This window comes from Salvelinus sp. IW2-2015, linkage group LG25 (assembly GCF_002910315.2).
Source record: "Salvelinus sp. IW2-2015 linkage group LG25, ASM291031v2, whole genome shotgun sequence".
NCBI classification, from domain to species: Eukaryota; Metazoa; Chordata; class Actinopteri; order Salmoniformes; family Salmonidae; genus Salvelinus; species Salvelinus sp. IW2-2015.
Window position 1 is genome coordinate 19,554,251 of NC_036865.1, and position 19,143 is coordinate 19,573,393.

Below are 19,143 nucleotides of genomic sequence, written 5' to 3' on the forward strand. Positions count from 1 at the left end.
CTTCAATGTTGTGTGGTGCCTTCCACCAACTACTGTTTCCAGATTTCGTCATAGGTTTTTGATGGGATCTGGACTCATCACTCTGTTATTGAATCTCTCCTATGTTTGATTGTAGGGAGGGTGTTATTTTGATTGAATGTTTAATTTGGTAATCTGTAAACATATCACTGATCTGTACTGCCAAAAAGCACTAATTTTGTTTAATTGGTCCACAGAACATTTCCCCAGGATTTAATGCTTGTTTAGGTGGGTTTTTGCAAAGTTCAATAGGGCTTCTTGTGTCTCAGCAGTGGGGTCGTCCTATGTTTACCAATGACCAAATTAAGCATTCAAAGAAAATAACAATCAAACATGTGGGAGGCTAGATAATGCTGTGGGGTTGCTTTGCACTGGGGGCCTTGGGGCCTGGGGGCACTGGGGGCCTTGAACGTGCAAGACATCATGAAATTACGGTAGCAGGTGTTTTGGAGTGCAGTGTTCAACTGTGTCCAAAAACTGGGTCTCTGTTGAAGGTTGTTAGTCTTTCAGCAGGACAACAACCCAAACACACATAAAAAGTACCCAGGAATGGTACAAGAATAAACACTGGACTGTTCTGGAGTGGCCAGCGATGAGTCCAGACCTGAATACCATCACAAACCTATGGCAAGATCTGAAAACAGCAGTTGGTGGAAGGCACCACTCAAACATTGAAGAATTTGAGCAGTTTGCAGCTGAAGAGTGGGACAAATTGCCATTAGAAAGATGCAGCAAACGGATAGCTACAATAAACTTTTTTTTGCAGTTATCTTTGTTAAAAGAGTATTCGCTCAGGGACCAATATTTTTGTCCATGAGATTATTTACAGAGCTCTGTAAACTGGTGAACTACAGCTGTACAAGAACTTCTGTCGGCCACTGCTTGTCCTGCTCTATCGCCCCACTCCACACCCATTTCCTCAATTGTGTCAACTCCCCTCCACCCTTTCCAGCTCCTAATTGTGCAACTGTTCTGATATGTCTTAATTTCTTGGTATTTTTTTACTATTGGATTATGTGTGTATTGTAATTGTAGTGCTAGATATTGCTGCATTGTTGGCGCTAGAAACATAAGCATTTTGCTGCACCTGCAATAAACATTTGCAAAACTGTGTAAGCGACCAATAAACTTTGATTTAATCTGTGAGGATTGGAACTGCAAGTCATGTTTAATTGTTATAAACTAATGTTAACCTGAACTAGGACAACAGTTGTGTAGGTTACTAACCAATTGAATACAGTGGAATAATGTTTTTGTCTCTTTTATTAAGACAACTAGCTATTATGACTGATCATTTCCCCCTTGTAATGTTTGCCTAAATTCTATGCCCTGAAAATGTCTCTGGGGTGATCTATGATGTGATGAATAGGGTTGCTATTGGCAATGACTCACTGGAATATACAGGGTCCAAAGACTGTGGCCAGGTTCTCCACAGGCATGTGATTTGATTGGCTGTGAGAGGCCACCCTTGACAGGAAGTGGAGGAGGTAAGACAGGATGCTGTGGTTGTCGACAGGTAGGCTGCTGAGTTTCTCTTTCAGAGCCGCGTTCAACTCTGCCTCATTCTTACTTTCTAGAGAAAATAAAGAAAATCTTGACATGAACATTAGCAACACTTCATATCAAAATTCAATACCTTCTCATCGACAGGGCTGTAGTGGAGCAGATTGAGAGCTTCAAGTTCGTTGGCGTCCACATCAACAACAAACTAACATGGTCCAAGCACACCAAGACAGTTGTGAAGAGGGCATGACAAAACCTATTCCCCCTCAGGTGACTGAAAAGATTTGGCATGGGTCCTCAGATCCTCAAAAGATTTTACAGCTGCACCATCGAGAGCATCCTGACGGGTTGCATCACTGCCTGGTATGGCAACTGCTCGGCCTCCGACCGCAAGGCACTACAGAGGGTAGTGCGTACGGCCCAGTACATCACTGGGCCCAAGCTTCCTGCCATCCAGGACCTCTATACCAGGCGGTGTCAGAGGAAGGCCCTAAAAATCGTCAAAGACTCCAGCCACCCTAGTCATAGACTGTTCTCTCTGCTACCGCACGGAAAGCGGTACCAGAGCGCCAAGTCTAGGTCCAAGAGGCTTCTAAACAGCTTCTAGTTATTATCTATGCATAGCCACTTTAACAACCCTACCTGCATGTACACAATTATCTTTATTACCTCAACACCGGTGCCCCCGCACATTGACTCTGTACCAGTAGCCCCTGTATATAGCCCCGCTATTGTTATTCACTGCTGCTCTTAATTATTTGTTTTTCTTATCTTACTTTTTTCTTATTTTATTTTTTTTAGGTATTTTCTTAAAACTGCATCATTGGTTAAGGGCTTGTGAGTAAGCATTACACTGTAAGGTCTACACCTGTTCTATTCGGCGCATGTGACAAATACAATTTGATTTGATTTGATAGCATCAACATCAATAGCATCATTCTGTAGAAAATCTAGGCTTAATCTTTGGAAATACCAATTGCACACCATAAAAGTATGTATCATTACTTATTTTCAGAGTAGTGTTTGAACCGCACGTAAACAAGTGGTGCACATTGCTGAGATCTTTTACCCACATCATAAAGCAAAATTTGCAGAGAACAGTGGGGAAGCATGTTTGTGGGGACTAAAGGTCAGACTGTGATAGATTAACAATCTGCGATTTTCCCCAGGTGTGTCCTGGTCTCACTACTTATGTCAGCTATAGGTTAGCAGAAACACACATATCATATGGAAACTGTGACCTGGATTTAACATACAGTATATGGCATGAGATAACTCTGAGTGATAAAATCTGTGCATGATAAATATCACCTTGTCCAACATTTACACGATTATCAAAAGGTCACGCCAGGGTAAGCCTACACGAAACACAGCCCTTATTTTAAGTGTTTCTAAAATCCCCTATGGGAAAAATGAGTGGTCGAAAAACGATTGGAACCATTTCCCTGTTTGACCGCTTGGTTTTATGGGTATTATGACACCCCCACTCTGGGGCTCTATGGCTTCCATGCTTTTAAAAAGTGATCTTGTCCGAGATGTCGGACTTGAAAACAGTTACTATCCATAGAGGTGGGTTTTTTGGAGGGTTTTTGGATAAATGCAGAAAATAAGGTATGTGGTAAACATAGGTTTCGAAGATCTTATGAGATCTATTTCATCAGCTAACATCACTTTTTGGGAATTTTGAAGCATTTATGTAATCAAAACAAGCACATAGAGCACATAAAGGCTTCATAATTCATAAAGTTCATGTTAACTGTCTGATCGTATCTCAGAGAACAAACGTATAAAAGGTTGTGTTAACCTTATTTTCATAATTTATCCCAAAACCCCATTCTTTGCCCATTCAATTCATCCATATGAATGGCTGAAAGAACCAGAAGTAGAAAATGCTAACACATTTCAATTTTTTAGGACTACAAGCTGGCGAGCTCTATTGGATCGCTGTGAGGGGTTGCCCCAAATTCTGGGGCAGGCCCTAGCGAAGGGTCAATCGCCATACCTGTGAGGCTGAGAACCAGATCCTTGCGCTGAGGCTCTGGTATGATGGGGCTGGGCAGCTCCCTGAAGAAGAGCTTGAGCAGGGAGGCCACAATTGAGACATCCTCCTCCACCTCAAGATCCATTCTCTCTCCCCTGTCCCACATCAGCCTCAGCAGCCTGGTCCTTAACACAGAGCCAGACAGACGGAACAGACCCCTCTGCTGCAGACCTGGAGTAAGGGCAGGGGATGGACTGTGAACAAAGTAATGTGTGTGTGTGTGTGTGTGCGTGCGTGCGTGCGTGCGTGCGTGCGTGCGTGCGTGGCAGTGTGATGCCTTACCATTTCTGTCCAGGAAATCCACCATGTGTCGCAGCATGCGGGGCACTCCACAAACAAGCTGTCCATCTTCCCTCAGCCTCTCAAGGGTTACCCCAAAGACAGGACTGGTGTCAGGGCCTGGAACAGTCGGCTCAGGGCTGATCTTCGCATTGTGCTTCCGAATTCTCACAGCAGATGAGTCGCTCTGCATAGAAAAGACACCAAAACTTTAAGCTGTAGGAATTTTTGTCGTCCTTATCATTATTTCCTGAGGCTTAGGATAAGAGGCAACTGGATGGAGTCGTCAACACAGTATAAGAGTCAGTTATCCCACAGGCCAATCCACAATTGTAACTCCTCATTTTTAATTTTGGGTAAATCCATTTGAATTCAATCACTTTTTGATATAAACCCTACCATACCATGAGACATCCATGTCTTCCTCACTGGAAAAGATAAACGGTTGAGATTTCTATAATTTAAAATCTTACAAACAGGGTTGTCAAACTATTTGTATAATTTCTTGAATTAAAAAAATGATATATCAAATTCAGATAAAAATGTTAACCTGAAATGTTAATTACTTGAAAACGCGTAAACTCAGATGTTTTTTTCATATTTACATATGTTGTAGCTTAGACTCTATTCTACATCATCTGATGTTTTTGTTTTGTGCACGCCAATCGTTGAGACACAACATGCTCTTGAATACAGGGTGGGTGTCAAGTTTTGGCTGATACATTTACTAAAATGGGAATAAAATAAAAATGTCTACTTTCAAATGGTACCACAAAGATGGTTGGAGATCCAATGGTGTACCCGTTAAATTGTATGGGTCTGAAGGGATAGGTCTATTCTATGAATTCTATTTTTATGTTTGAAATGACACCCACCCTTATTCAAGAGCATGTTGTGTCAACCAATGGCGGGCACAACACGAAAACCTCATATGATGTAAAGTAGGGTCTAAGTTACAACATATGCGAATATGAAAGTTTACCCGTTTTTAGATAATTGATGTTAAAGATGCACTATACAGAAATCGCTCCGCCATGTCCTGGTTGCAAACATACTAATAGTTTGCCTATTTCAGTTTATGTGACAAAACAAGCAAGTATAGTGTAGAGAATCATTGTACCATCTAAACCGCTGTGAAATATATTTTCAATGACCAAAAATATTGCATATTCAGCTGTTTGAAGTTGTTGTACAAAACCGAAAGTAGAAGATGCAAAAACAAAACGTAAGAACCGGAAGCATACAAACAGCGCACATAAAACAGATCTAACGCTTCTTAGACTTGATTTCAACGAGAATGACATATCTAGAACTGAAATGTCTATGTGAATTTGATCGGGTAGCCCCAAAAGTTACATATTGCAGCTTTATGGTTAAAAAAGTCATACTTTTTATTAAAACAGTATAATAATTGAAGAAATTATTAAATAGTTTGACAACCTTGTTTGTAAACTTTAAATGATATCAAACTCAACTGTTTATATTTTCCAGCGAGGAAGACATGGATGTCTCATGGTATGTTTGTACGTAAAATGGTTCAACGTTGAGCACCTTTACCTCCTGAATGTTTGGCATTCAGGCCCAAAAATTCCCTTTCTGACCACTTTTTTCCGTAGGCAAACGTGTATGGAAAGTTGTATTTAAATCAAAGGGGATGCTGTCAAAAAGTGATCGAATTAAAATGGTTTTACCCTTTATTCAAGCCATTGAAAGCCATGCTAAAGTGTAATCTCTCTGGGTTACTGCTTAACTTGCACTTAATTAACATTAAGCCTACACAATTAGGACTTTTAGAGAGGATTTCCACAATTAAGTGACAAACTGAGGAACAAAGTGTCTGCTCAAATGGGAAAATTGTCTGAAGTTACATAACGTTTACTGTATTTCCTGTAAAACAGATGGTATACATTAGCTGAGAATTCCCAATTTGGCTGATGCATTCACTGACAATTCAGTTTTCGCTTGCCTGTCTTTTATTCACTAACAAGCTATATCCAATACTGAATTGCACTGTAGGACTTGTAAAATAAGAAATTACTCAAACTTACACAGAGAGATATCGAGGCACTTGCTCCCATCTCAAGTCGATTTTATTCATTGGAATGTTCTTCCTCCCGATATCTATCAAAAAGTTTGATATTTGAGGCAAATTTTAAAAAATCCATCGCCCACACACGTGTGTATATTTACAGATATGAAGAAATATACCTAGCTTTACAGACAGCAAAAGAAATATTTTACTGTAGGCCTTGGCTAGTATTCTGTTTACATGTTTGTGTCATGTGACAAGTATTGTAACTATGGAGATTCCGCAGAGGGTGCATTCAATTTCCCGCTCCAGTCAGAATGCGGTTAATTTCCTCCTAACTGAAACATGGTAGTGGTATTATAGGTGGCCTGCATGTGCATACTACCTGTTTTTTTTTTTTTTTCTGCTACCATGTAGTCAAATTTACAATGAGCAAAAATATTAACGCAACATGTAAAGTGTTGGTCCCATGTTTCATGAGGTGAAATGAAAGATCCCAGAAAATGTCCATACACACAAAAACCTTATTTCTCTTACATCTTGTGCACAAATCCCGATTAGTGAGCATTTTTCTTTTGTCAAGATAATCCACCTGACATGTGTGGCATATGAAGAAGCTGATTAAACAGCATGGTCATTACACATGTTCACCTTGTGCTGGGGACACTAGGCCACTCTAAAATGTGCGGTTTTGTCACACAGCACAATGTCACAGATGTCTCAAGTTTTAAGGGAGGCCTGCATACTCACAGACATGTCACCCATTGAGCATGTTTGGGATGCTCTGGATCGAAGTGTACGACAGCATTCCAGTTCCTGCCAATATCCAGCAAATTCGCACAGCCATTGAAGAGGAGTGGGACAACATTCCACAATCAACAGCCTGATCAACTCTATGCGAAGCATGAGGCAAATGGTGGTCACACCAGATACTGGCTGGTTTTCTGATCCACTCCCCTACCTTTTTTTTGTATGAATGTGACCAACAGATGCATATGTATTCCCAGTCATGTAGATTAGGGCCTAATGAATGTATTTCAATTGACTGATTTCCTTATATGAACTGGAACTCAGTAAAATCTTTAAAATTGTTGCATTTATATATTTTTTCAGTTCCACTGAGATGATGCAAAGTTTTTTAGTGGGAGGATGGTGTACTGCCAAATGACTGAATTATGTCAAACTTTCCAAGTAGTGCTCCCTCACCAAAATGTTCACCACATGTGCTGAAGTCAAGAGAGGTCTTCAGTGAATCATATTTTATGTTAGTCAGACAGCATTTAAAACACATCCAGAATCACAATATTGAATTTAATTGTATTGGCACTTTTGTTGAAAATAACAAAATAGAAGAGAAATATTGCAAACATAAATCTGTAACACTTACATAAAAAAAAATAAGAAGTGGTTCAACATCATATAAAAAGTGACAGCTCTACTGTTTCTAGCCTTTTTGGATCACATATATTTTATACCCTGTAAATACTTCTACAACGACGCTTGACTGAGAATAAAACAATATTATTATATATTGTGGTACAGTTTACATACAAAAATCAGATGTTCAAGTGACTAACAAAGCGGGAATCACAATCATTAAATTCTTTAAAAATATAAAATCATAACTACAAAATATAGTGCTATTAAAAAAACAAAAACCACAGACAGAAAAACAAGATTTTAACCAGCCTGCTGAACAAATGCAGGAAACCGGTCATGCCACACAGAACCAGCATGCATTAGAGGAACTGGGCTTTATTCCGGTACAGTCTCTGTTATTTGCACAGCATATTTTTCAGCAAGTTCTTAGTCAGGTCAAGACAAAATGAGGTGTTCAGTACCTCCCGAACTCAAACAAACACGTTTGGAGAGTACAAGTAAAATACAGCACAATGCCAATGAATTTAAAATCAAGATCTATCCATCCTTTAAAAGCAAGGCTTGTATTCATCAGGCATAACGTGTTGACAGGCATCCACCAACCTGGTGCTTTGGTAAGATAGAAACAAACAGTTTGTTCGGCTAGAATTAAAAAGAGTGCATTCCCTCGTTTTTTTTCTCCAATCCCTGTATTTTTCCCTTGAGGAAATACCTGGTAAATTCTCACAGGCAAAGTAGACAAGTATTTTCCATTTGAGCCCAGTAAAGATCCGGAAATGTAAAAAAACAGCTTAATTTGTTTAAAAAAACATTTTGTTGAATAGGCCTCTTAAAATGAGACCGTAATTAAAATGTTCAACATAGGTATCTTTCAAAATTCTGTAGTATAATGTAAGAAGTCTTAAAAACGCTAAAGATGTAAAGAAAAGGCCTACTCTACTTCAATACTCTTCTCATGTATGTGAAATCTGGCACTAGGAATACTTCTCAACAACCTCTTGAAGGGTATAACATTTATCAGCAAAAATTCCTGGGAACACTGGAGAGCAAGGTTGATGTGAAAGTTGGTGTTCAGGCTACAGAGGCAACTTTGTCACAGTTGCTGGTGTACTGAATGTCGAACCTGTCGATATCAGCCTTCTTTTTGTCCCACCAGGGCAGAGCACAGAGAAAGAGCGTGACCCCACCCAGGAGCACAGAGCCTCCACTGAAGTAAAAGGCCAGGTCATAGGACTGGGTCCAGTCAAAAAAGCAACCTTGAACAGAAAAAAAAATACAAAAATGTTTTAATTAGAAACAATCTCTCGACAAAGCATGAGTCAGCTAAAGACTAGCTAAAGGCAAACATATTGAGTTCAACATTCTCACTCACACATTAAGATGACAATCTGTAAAATGTTTTGACATTTGGCAGAGTGAATCTCTGTAAAAGCATGAATATGAACCTGTACCATCTCTAAACTAAAAACTAAAATCAGGACCACACACACTCCGCAATGTTGTTGACCAAAGGTGTCAGAAGTGGGATCTTTCTTACCAACAACAGGGGGCCCGAGCACGATCCCGAATCCACCGAAGAACATGAGGATCCCATGGGCTTGGGTCAGTTTGTCCAGCCCCACGATCTTGGTGGTGATGTATGATGTTAGGGACCAGTTCCCAGAGAAGAAGCCCACCACAGCTGAGAGGATCTGCAGGCCTACATAACTCTTGGAGATTGGGATGAGCAGAAGGGCCGCCCCAGTCCCCAGCAGGGTGAAGGCGTACAGGAACAGACTGTTGATCCACCTCACGTCTGCTAGTATGCCCAGGGTCAGCTTGCCCATGCCGGCAGTGACTGCTACAATGGAGACCAGGGGGATGATGCTGACCTCATCGATGAGGCCCTCACTCTGGGCCACATCCTCCATGAAGAGGACTGGAGGGAAGGCTCCCAGGCTGAACAAGAAGATGGCGATGCAAAGGGCCATGAAGTTTCTGTCGTGCAGGAAGTCAGCTGTGGAGTGCATGTACTTTGAGTAGGCCTGACGCTTCTCCTTGATAATTTTCACAATGGCTGAACCTGCCATGAAGTCCCCTTTTTTGTTAGTTGTGGTGATGGTGATGTCTTTGGCGTCAATGATGATCAGGAGATCCTTGACCGTCAAGGTTCTCTCGCCGATGCCTGGTGTAGTCTTGAGGTCGTCAGCAGGCGGGTTCTCAAAGAGCTGCTCCTCTGTGCGCTCCAGAGCAGCCTTTTGTTTGAGGTAGTAGGCAGGCATATTCAGAGGCCTCATGAAGCCGGCACAGGCCATGAGGTTGAGGGCCAAGGCCCCGATGATCAGCAGGCAGCCGTCCAAGTCAAAGAGAAGAATCAGTTCATTCTGAGCTGTGGCATAGAGGAACCCTCCCACACTTGTGCCTAAATGAGAGAAAGGAATGATTTAGTGTTGGCATTCCAAGAATAATCCATTAGAAATACATTTATATTCATTCAATAAAATCTTTGCTTAGTGGCACATCTTTGCCTAAAGCTACCCTCCCTGTTCTCCATTGATACTGCTGGATATTCTCTAAGGCAATTTCACTTCAGATTTGAATGTGTTTTCCTCAAAGGGACAAAAACAGAATGCCCCAGAACTGCGTTGTATTCCCAGTGTTCTCCTTGTCACCAGTCCACTTCCCTAACCACAAGGCTGCACTGTTTTTAGACTAGAATGTTTACCTTGGTATTCCAAGACTTCCATCTTCTGAAACAAGAAAGAACTGAGCATGGAGACTTGGTGTGAACCCAGTAAGCGCAGAGGGGGGCTGAGGTACCTGTGGTGACTATGCCGAGAGCGAGGCCACGTCTCTTGTCAAAATACTGACAGGTGATGGTCAATGTGGCAGCATAGACAAGACCGCAGCCAAGACCTGCAGACAACAAAAACAGCAGAGGTAATTTTATTAGCACATTGTAGAGGAGCATTTAGCTACAGTACCTTAACCACGATGAAGAATATATTTAACGGTCTGAACAAAGCCTTGCACAGTAAACTGTGTACCTTAAAATGTAAAACTCTGACTAAGGCCATCTTGGTCATGTACTGTAATAAATTCACCATGTTGAAAATCTGTTGCTCTCGATAAAGTCGTTACATATTATTCACAACACAAATCATTTTTGTCTTGTGTAAAATCACCTCAAGAGACTCTGGTAATTTGATCCACAAAGGATGACGAGGGTGGGGGGTGGGTACTGAGCCTTACGGTCTGAAAATAGACGCCTTTCTTCAAATATGCATGGCCTCGCTCTCAGGTCAATGCCACAGGCAGTGTTGACAGTGGCAGTCTATTGGGCTCTATCCCATCAGCATGGAACAGTTGTCACTGGGTGTTAGATAAGGGGCTGTAATGGGGCCGTCAAACTATTTGGGGGGCACCAGAGGCATCTGGGAATCTGACTCTGCCTTGTTTTATATCTCTGAATACATCCTACATATACCCTCATTCAACACCAGAGGAGGCTGGTGGGAGGAACAATAGGAGGGCAGGCTCATTGTAATGGCTGGAATGGGATTAATGGAACAGTAGCAAACATATCAAACATATGGAAACCACTCAGTTCCATGTATGCCATTCCAGACAATACAATGAGCCCGTCCTCCCCCACCAGCCCCCTCTGTTCTACACATACCCTCAGTGCATGTGTGCTCGAGCATAGGCATGAACCTATTCACTTACAGCTCCAACTTAATTCTTTATGTGTTAATTCTTATCTCTGAGGAAGTTGTCTGATCTATCAGTGAAAGACTGGTTATTGTGTAATATTTATGGTGAGTTAAAAACAGTTCACTCCTATGGAACGCTGTTTGGGTCTTTTCGTGTCAAAAAAGATAAAGTCAAATAACACTATTTGACACGTCAAAATAACACTGTTCTACTGTAGAATGTTGTGCTGGACTGCAACTTCTGGGGTAGCTAGCTAGCTTTAGCTTGGTACCTATCTAGCACCAACACAACCAGCCTGAAAATAATCAACAGTAGAAACTGCAGTCATTTGTCATTATTCTTAGCAATGATTTAGGAATCATTGTGAGTATTAGCTAGGTAGCCACTTGTTGTTCGCCTATTGAAAATGAACTTCAGTTCATGAAAATAAATAGCTAGCCAGCTACTAAACCCTGTTGCCCAAAGCTAAAGTTATAAGCAGCCAGCTAGCTTCATGAGGCTCGACCGGACCAGGTTGTGAAGCTAGCCACAATAAGGATTAGGCACAATAGTGGAATTTTGGGTTGCCTTCAAAATAAAATACATATTTTAAAGTGATGCAGAAGGTTACAATTGGTGGAATCATGCCATATTTAGACTAGATCATGTTAAACAAGGTTGGAATATGAAGCAATGAAATGGGGTATCAGTCTACTCAGCGACACCCACAGAACACAACAGTTTAGAGTATACGTAATTATTAGCATAGTAGCTCTTATCACGGGACTTTGAATGTGTGAAATCACCTCCCCAGTCAGCCTATTGTGTGTATTGACATTCATATTGCACTGTACAGCCTTACCTAAGGATTGGGGAACAATGAAATGGGGTATCAGTCTACTCAATACCCAAGATATTTTTTCACAACGTCCTCCTCAGAGTTATCAAACTCCAAAACATCCACGCAATATTGTTTTTCCTCTGGAATAGTGTTCAATACACATAGGTTGACAATAAATGTGGCTTAATTCACAGTTGTTTCAGTCCCACAATAAGAACTAAGACGCTAATGTTCTCTGGGTGTCACTGAGTAGACTGACACCCCATGTCATTGATCCACAATCCATAGGTAAGGCTGTACAATGAAATAAGTATGCCCCCAATGCAATTCTAAAGTCTAGTACATCCATTGTGATTTCAACAGATTTTTGTCAAATTAACAAATTATTGTATTTTGTTGATTTTATATAACATTCAAACCTTGTTTAGCATGATCATTTCAATTATGGTATAATTCTTCTATATGTATTTGAGTCACTGTCGATGCCATACTTTTATTTTAAAGGCAAAAGTCCACTTGTGGCTAGCTTCACAACCTGGTCCGGTCGAGCCTCATGAATCTAGCTGGCTGCTGGCTGCTTATAACTTTAGCTTTGGGCAACAGGGTCTAGTAGCTGGCTAGCTATTTCTTTTCATGAACTGAAGTTCAATTTTAATAGGTGAACAACAAATGGCTACCTAGCTAATACCTAGCGATATCTAATAGTGGGCCATACAAACCGCAGATCTGCTTCAGCAGTAAAAGATCACCATAAGGTTCTCACTTACCGACGACAATCCCGTAAGAGAAGATGAGGAACTGGACGTTAGGGGCGAAGGCACTGAGCATCAGGCCCCCTGCCACCATGACCCCACTGAAGATGGTCACAGGGCGCGCTCCAAAGTTATCCACACAGGCACTGCAGACCGGACCTGGGGAAGAACACAGGACAGAGAGGAAGTGTGAATTAATTGTGTGTGTGTGTGTGTGGAAGAGTTGAGTGTACGTTGCTGAATAAGCACAGAGACTTAGGGAGGAGCAAAAATGTGATGACACAAACAAAGACATAAGATGGAATTAATATGGTGCTTTCAGGATCCATGTGGTGTAAGCAAGATGAATTTACTAAACAATAAAAAACTGACCAAAAGGAAAGTGATCCCAGTCAAAGTGTACTGTACATGTGGGGTTATTTAATGGCAGGGAAACATGATGTACTGTATCAACACTAACCTTGTGACATGGTCCCCTTTTCTGACCTGATATTATTTTGACCTTATAATTGTCACTTTTTTATGGTCCCTATTTAGGACAGTGTGTTCATCTGTGCTCTTTAGCCTCTGCCATAGGCGTGTGGTTGGCTAGGTTTGTGACTCTACTTGTTCTCCTCACATTTCCCCTGAGGCCTAAATGCAGCACTAGCTAGTTATTAGACACCTGAGCAGAGGTTACGGGTCAGGGAAAAGGACAGCGTTTGATGCTCATTCATCATCCTCACAGCATAACAAATTTAAAAGCACACAGAGTTACAGAAATATATCTATTTATGGCAAATGGGACCACTTCTATCCTGATTGATGGACCTTTTAGGGGGGACAGTAAAAAGGTCTGGCTGTGTATTTCAAACAAGGGAAATAGAGGTCTAGTTAGGACAAATTGGATCCTTCAGTGGACAGAAGCAAGGACTTGGGCCAAGCTTTGGAAGATGTTATCATCTGCTGCCAATTTATTAAAGACTGCTATGTTTCCTTAGCATCATGCCAAGTCAAATGCAGCCCAATCCGATTTGCTTCCAAAGCTATACACTGCACTGTTTGTATAGGTCCTTGTGTTTTATGCACAGTAAAATTGACAACTTGTTTCAGCAGTGTCAAACTATTTGTTGTGCAGAGACATATTGAATTCCTGGTCAGACCACTGAAAACCCGAGGGTGTCCTATTGAACCCTCTCTCACCCTCCTTTCCATTTCACCACCAATTAAAACAGCCCATGGTTTAAGGCTGCATAGCTCAGCTGCCAAGCCCCACACGTGTACTGGGAGCCATCAGTCTAGTCATGACTTTTACCTGACCTCTTTGAAAAAGTGACAACATGAAGGGAGGCTTAGCCTGGCGGTGAACCAAGACCATGATATACCATCTCTGATCCTGTTTTGCCAAAATTATTCAAACCAACTTTAAGACAGCCATGCAGTGAATCTCTCCCTCCCTCTCCCCTAAGTGCTCCTCCTGCAGGTATGACCGTGCTGACTTGTAGATGATGAAATTAATAAGCACAACTTAGTGTTAAGAGCACCACAAAGTGCATCCATATTGCACAGTTCCCTTCATCTACTTAGGACAAGTCAGACAAAGTCAGCACTGCACTTTCACATCTGTTGATATGTCCCAGGCAAAATACGTATTTTCCCATCTCTGCCCTCCAAACAAGATTACTTGCCAAGATAACTGGTCTGTGACTTTACCTATAATGCTACCATCGTTGTGTGTGTTTATAGTCCGTTTTCTACCAGAAAAGTTGTTTATTGCCTTCAGTTGCGTTTTAATTATACAACAGATGTCAGACATGCATACCAGGTGAGACTAATTTCAAGACAATGTAGCTGCAACTGTAAAGTGCATTTATAAGTCAATTCAGGTCTAACTACTGACATGATGTTTAGCATATCAATTCAAAGCCATGCCAAGCAAATCAACATGGAAAGCTTGAAGAGATGTATTCAACTCCGCATCAGATCACAATTGTTATTTATTTAAATTAAATAAAAATCAACTAACTAAAATACCATATCTATAAACACATACAACGATGGTGGCATTATGGGTAAAGTCACAGAACAGTGAGCTCTGAAGGTATTCCCTGTCTTTGGATGAGAGCATTAGCCTATACCCATACAGTATCTAAATAAATAAACAAAGGTGTTTGAAGAATACTTACTGGCTATGAGTCCCACTCCAGAGACCAGGGAGCCAACCCAGGCTGTCATGCCTTTCCCCTCCTGGAAGGCGTGGAGCCACTGCGGGTACAGGACGCCCACGGACTGGGGGGAGCCGTAGGCCAGGAACTGGGCCATGAAGCAGGCCACAACAATGACCCATCCCCAACCTCCATCCAGCACATTCTTTGAGCTCTGAAGATTCATGCTGTCAACAGGGAGGGTTCCTGGGGAAAACAGGAAAGAAAAAGCAAAAAGTGTTAAAAGCACAGGTGGAATGGAAAAGCAATGAAACATTGCAATTTACCAAATGCATGAAACTACAGACAAAATAAATCACAAGCAAGTTTGGAGACAAATGATAAATGTCCTAAGCTACTTTCTAAAGTCGTAGATAAATGCCAAATAAACACTCACGTCTTGATGTTGATGCTGCTCTTGTTTGGTCTACCAGGCAGGTCATCTGTTTAAAACAGAGTGTAACCTTCTCATCCTGCGCTGACCATGTTGTGCCATCACAAAGACCACACCTTGGAGGGGAGTTTGGCATCTGGACTGCCTACCTTCTACTTTAACCTGCCTTTTGCCTATCTCCCCTCAGTTCTGTCACGAAACACTGAACTTTTAGAGGCCCACGCTTTCCAGTGCTAACAAGAATAAGAAATAAAGATCACCATCCATATGAGCACTACTGCAGCATCCTCTCTTCTGAGTTTTTAAAAGCAAAAGTTGTGCATCTATCAATTTGCAGGTAGGCTAAACACCATTATATGGAGGAACACCGTGCCATCTACACATACCCTATATACACAAAAGTATGTGGACACCCCTTCAAATTAGTTGATTTGGCTATTTCAGCCACGCCTGTTGCTTACAGGTGTATAAAATCAAGTACACAGCCATGCAATCACCAAACATTGGAAGTAGAATGGCCTTACTGAAGAGCTCAGTGACTTTCAACGTGGCACCGTCATAGGATGCCACCTTTCCAACAAGTCAGTTCCTCAAATTTCTATCCTGCTCGAGCTGCCCCGGTCAACTGTAAGTGCTGTTATGGTGAAGTGGAAACGTCTAGAAGTAACAACGACTCAGTCGCGAAGTGGTAGGCCACACAAGCTCACAGAACGGGATAGCCTAGTGCTGAAGTGAATAGCACGTAAAAATGGTCTGTCCTTGGTTGCAACACTCACTACCAAGTTCCAAACTGCCTCTGGATGCAACGTCAGCACGAGAACTGTTCGGGAGCTTCTTGAAATGGGATTCCTTGGCCAAGCAGCCGCACACAAGCCTAAGATCACCATGTGCAATGCCAAGTGTCGGCTGGAGTGGTGTAAAGCTCACTGACATTGGACTCTGGAGTAGTGGAAACTCATTCTCTGGAGTGATAACTCACGCTTCACTATCTGGCAGTCCGACGGACGAATCTGGCTTTGGCGGATGCCAGGAGAACACCACATGCCCCAATGCAGTGCCAACTGTAAAGTTTGGTGGAGGAGGAAAAATGGTCTGGGGCTATATTTCATGGTTTGGGCTAGGCCCCTTAGTTCCAGTGAAGGGAAATCTTAACGATACAGCATACAATGACATGCTAGACGATTCTGTGCCTCCAACTTTGTGGCAAAGTTTGGGGAAGGCCCTTTTCTGTTTCAGCATGACAATGCCCGCGTGCACAATGAGGTGCACACATAATACATACAGAAATGGTTTATTGAGATCAGTGTGGAAGAACTTGACTGCACAGAGCCCTGACCAACTCCATCGAACACCTTTGGGATGAATTGGAATGCCGACTGCGAGCCAGGCATAATCGCCCAACATCAGTGCCCGACCTCTAATGCTCTTGTGGCTGAATGGAAGCAAGTCCTCACAGCAATCTTCCAACATTTAGTGGAAAGCCTTCCCATAAGAGTGGAGGCTGTTATAGCAGCAAAGCGGGGACAAACTCCATTTTAATGCCCATGATTTTGGAATGAGACGTTCGATGATCAAGTGTCCATATACACATGTAGTGTAGCTACCTATTTTCTTCATGAAACAATATGGGTTTTATCTGCAACAAAGGAACTACACTGATATTCGTCACCCATTACACATAGCCAAAAATATATATAATGCTGTATCTAGCCATAGGCCTGCTATGCTATAATGTTGTGATATAGTAGCCTACTGTTATTTTATTAACAAGAGGAAATACATGCGACTTACCTCAACATCAACAACAGCCACATGCACAACTGCAGGATAAGGGTGCGTTCGCCTACAGGGAGTTGCCATGAAGGATGGTCTCCCTATAATAACTATTTGTATAGAATCTAAATATATATATTTTTTAATTAAAAGACATCACATGCAGATGCCGAGCTTCCGCAAGGCTATATCTGAGATGTGAGCAGACCCGGGTGCCAGAAGCTCTACGCGTACAGTATCCGTTTTATACGGTTTATTTGCCGGAGAACAAACCGGTTTAAAGCTGTTTTTGCTGGTCGGGCTTTATACGCCCGCTACCTACGTTGAGGAAACTCTGCTGCCTCTTCATCATGCGCGACTGTGTGAAGCTATAGAAAACAATGCGCACTGCTCCCCATTGCCACAGAGTACACACAACTGAGAAGCCCTATCAATTCATGATAATACTGGTCATAGGTGGGGTGGGAACCATGTAAACGTTTCTTCGACTGCATACAAAGACTCGACTTGCCAATCAATTCCAAAATGTAGAATTTGTAATTGGCCTACCTGATGATCAGATAGCACTTCAAAGTATTTCAAGTCAAATCAGATTGAATGTGCGTCTCAAATAGTCTACTGTAAAATCACCGTCTTTGAATTTGTAATAACTAAATGTAGTAATTATTTGTTATCCTAATGAAAATAGCTGTTTCTTTTCTCTTTACATGTAATTCACATTAAGACCACACGATTTACCAAATTATTTTCCAAACACTTTCCCTGGCTGCCACTTCTCTTGCTATCCATTTTTTTGGGGGAAAAAGTTTAACATATTTTCCAATGAATTTAGATCTATATAATGCACTTGATTAGAGAGACATTTTTTTTTTTTTTGAGAAAAGTAGTAATATGTTGGATGAGTGTGTTGGGGGCAATTCACCCCCACCCACCTAGGGGGTAACTGGCCCCTGGGGCTAGTTACCCCTTTATGGTTATGAATGTGTTTCTACCTGTCATTTAAACAATGACTAGTCCAGTTAGCGCTAGTTTATGCTAACTTGCTAGCTAGCAAATTCACCTGCAGTAAATTCTAGCCAGCTAGCTATCAACCTTACTACCAGATCATCTGAGGTAAAATACATTAAAAAGATAACGTAACTTAATTGCAGTTGTAAATGTTACCACTAGTGACTGATTTACAGTTAATGTTACTTTATAGCCTTTTAGCTATTTTACACAGCATTTTATGTAATATAGCTAGATAGATAGCTACATTTTAAGTCAGCTTTTCAATTGGCATCCCCTGTTTTCAGTCACAGATGGGTGGGCTCATGAGTTGTGCTCCAATTTTGCTGGGGATAGCTTTATTTGTGACCTATATACAAATTAGAATTGTGCAATAGCAGAGCATAAGATGTCACATCAATGTTACACTGAATTAATCAGGTCAGTTATTATTAAATGTTATATTCCAATATTATTTCATACAATCCAATATGTTATATTCCGTTATATTCCATTTCAATATTATATTCCATTTTTTTAATTAATTAAAAACAACTATTGAAAACCTTTTTCTCCTGAATGTCATTTTAAAGACTGCTGGGATTTAAAATCTTGCATTATTCAAATAATATTTAGCGCAATTGTACATAATGGATTGTATAAAAAAGGAACAATGAAGAAAGAACAAAGAAAATGAATGTGCAGATCGCAGTTGTAAATGAGAACTTGTTCTCAACTGGCCTACCTGGTTAAATAAAGGTGAAATAAATKAATAAAAAGAGAGACTTTACATCAATCTCATCACAGTGCAGATATTAATTGTGACATGTGCAACACCATTTCCCTCCCTATATTTTATTTAAATAATTAAAATAAGACAACTAGACTTAGCTTTTAGGTATTACTTACTAAATCATTTCTAAATAAAACTGAATAAATGGATTTTAACACACTTGAGTGAAACCCTATCCCATAATCTTCTACCGGGGTAACTGGCACCCCCAGGGGCAACATTTCATGAAATAACAAAAAAAAGTGTAAACTGTAGTCATTTATTTCCCTTTCTAGTTTATTCGCCTAAGCATGACATTCATCCACATACCAATTTTTTCCCAAACATTGCTTTTTTTGTGACAGCAATTAAACATTGTTCTTAGTAGGGGTTAGTTACCCCCTAGTACTCTAATCTAAACGAAAAGTACTGGGATCCTCTGGAGTTTAGTAAAGACAGTTATTTTGCCGGTGATGCTTGGCGTGTGAAGTCTGAGCAATAATTGCCGGGAACATTGTT

The 19,143-nt window shown here is 41.1% G+C and overlaps 2 protein-coding genes across 6 annotated transcripts in view; both read right to left on the bottom strand.

Moving 5' to 3' along the window:
* LOC111951715 (protein FAM13A-like) overlaps positions 1 to 7,072 on the bottom strand; it is a 39,089-nt gene extending 32,017 nt beyond the window's left edge. For both annotated transcript variants that reach the window (XR_011474080.1, XM_023969922.2), the window contains exons 1-4: positions 5,890 to 7,072; positions 3,845 to 4,028; positions 3,524 to 3,733; positions 1,411 to 1,591 (exon numbers count right to left, since the gene is read on the bottom strand). Coding sequence is in view for 1 of the 2 variants with exons in the window: in XM_023969922.2 (XP_023825690.1) it covers positions 1,411 to 1,591; positions 3,524 to 3,733; positions 3,845 to 4,028; positions 5,890 to 5,919 (605 nt within the window). In the remaining variant the exon portion in view is untranslated. The remainder of the gene's footprint in view (positions 1 to 1,410; positions 1,592 to 3,523; positions 3,734 to 3,844; positions 4,029 to 5,889) is intronic.
* A 90-nt stretch (positions 7,073 to 7,162) lies between these two features.
* On the bottom strand, positions 7,163 to 17,224 carry LOC111951993 (monocarboxylate transporter 9-like). Of its 4 annotated transcripts, none has more exons than XM_023970393.2 (7): positions 16,884 to 17,224; positions 15,096 to 15,141; positions 14,681 to 14,905; positions 12,531 to 12,674; positions 10,050 to 10,145; positions 8,788 to 9,651; positions 7,163 to 8,506 (listed from the first exon to the last, which is right to left on the bottom strand). In XM_023970393.2, the coding sequence occupies exons 1-7, from the start codon at positions 16,950 to 16,952 to the stop codon at positions 8,322 to 8,324; spliced, it is 1,629 nt and encodes a 542-aa protein (XP_023826161.1). In that variant the 5' UTR covers positions 16,953 to 17,224; the 3' UTR covers positions 7,163 to 8,321. The 4 variants fall into 4 exon arrangements, with proteins under 4 accessions (XP_023826161.1, XP_023826160.1, XP_023826162.1 ...); XM_023970392.1 differs by having other exon boundaries at positions 15,096 to 15,325; positions 16,884 to 16,972; XM_023970394.1 differs by lacking the exon at positions 15,096 to 15,141 and having other exon boundaries at positions 16,884 to 16,970.
* Between the last annotated feature and the right edge of the window lie 1,919 nt (positions 17,225 to 19,143).

What these genes read in the sequence shown, in the direction of transcription:
- LOC111951993 (XM_023970392.1), bottom strand. Translation starts at nt 15,228, where the DNA reads ATGCCAAACTCCCCTCCAAGGTGTGGTCTTTGTGATGGCACAACATGG. An exon ending in TGGAGTGGGACTCATAGCCA is followed by an intron (nt 12,675 to 14,680) that starts GTAAGTATTCTT and finishes GTTCTTCCCCAG; the next exon opens with GTCCGGTCTGCAGTGCCTGT. An exon ending in GCTCGGGCCCCCTGTTGTTG is followed by an intron (nt 8,507 to 8,787) that starts GTAAGAAAGATC and finishes TTTCTGTTCAAG; the next exon opens with GTTGCTTTTTTGACTGGACC.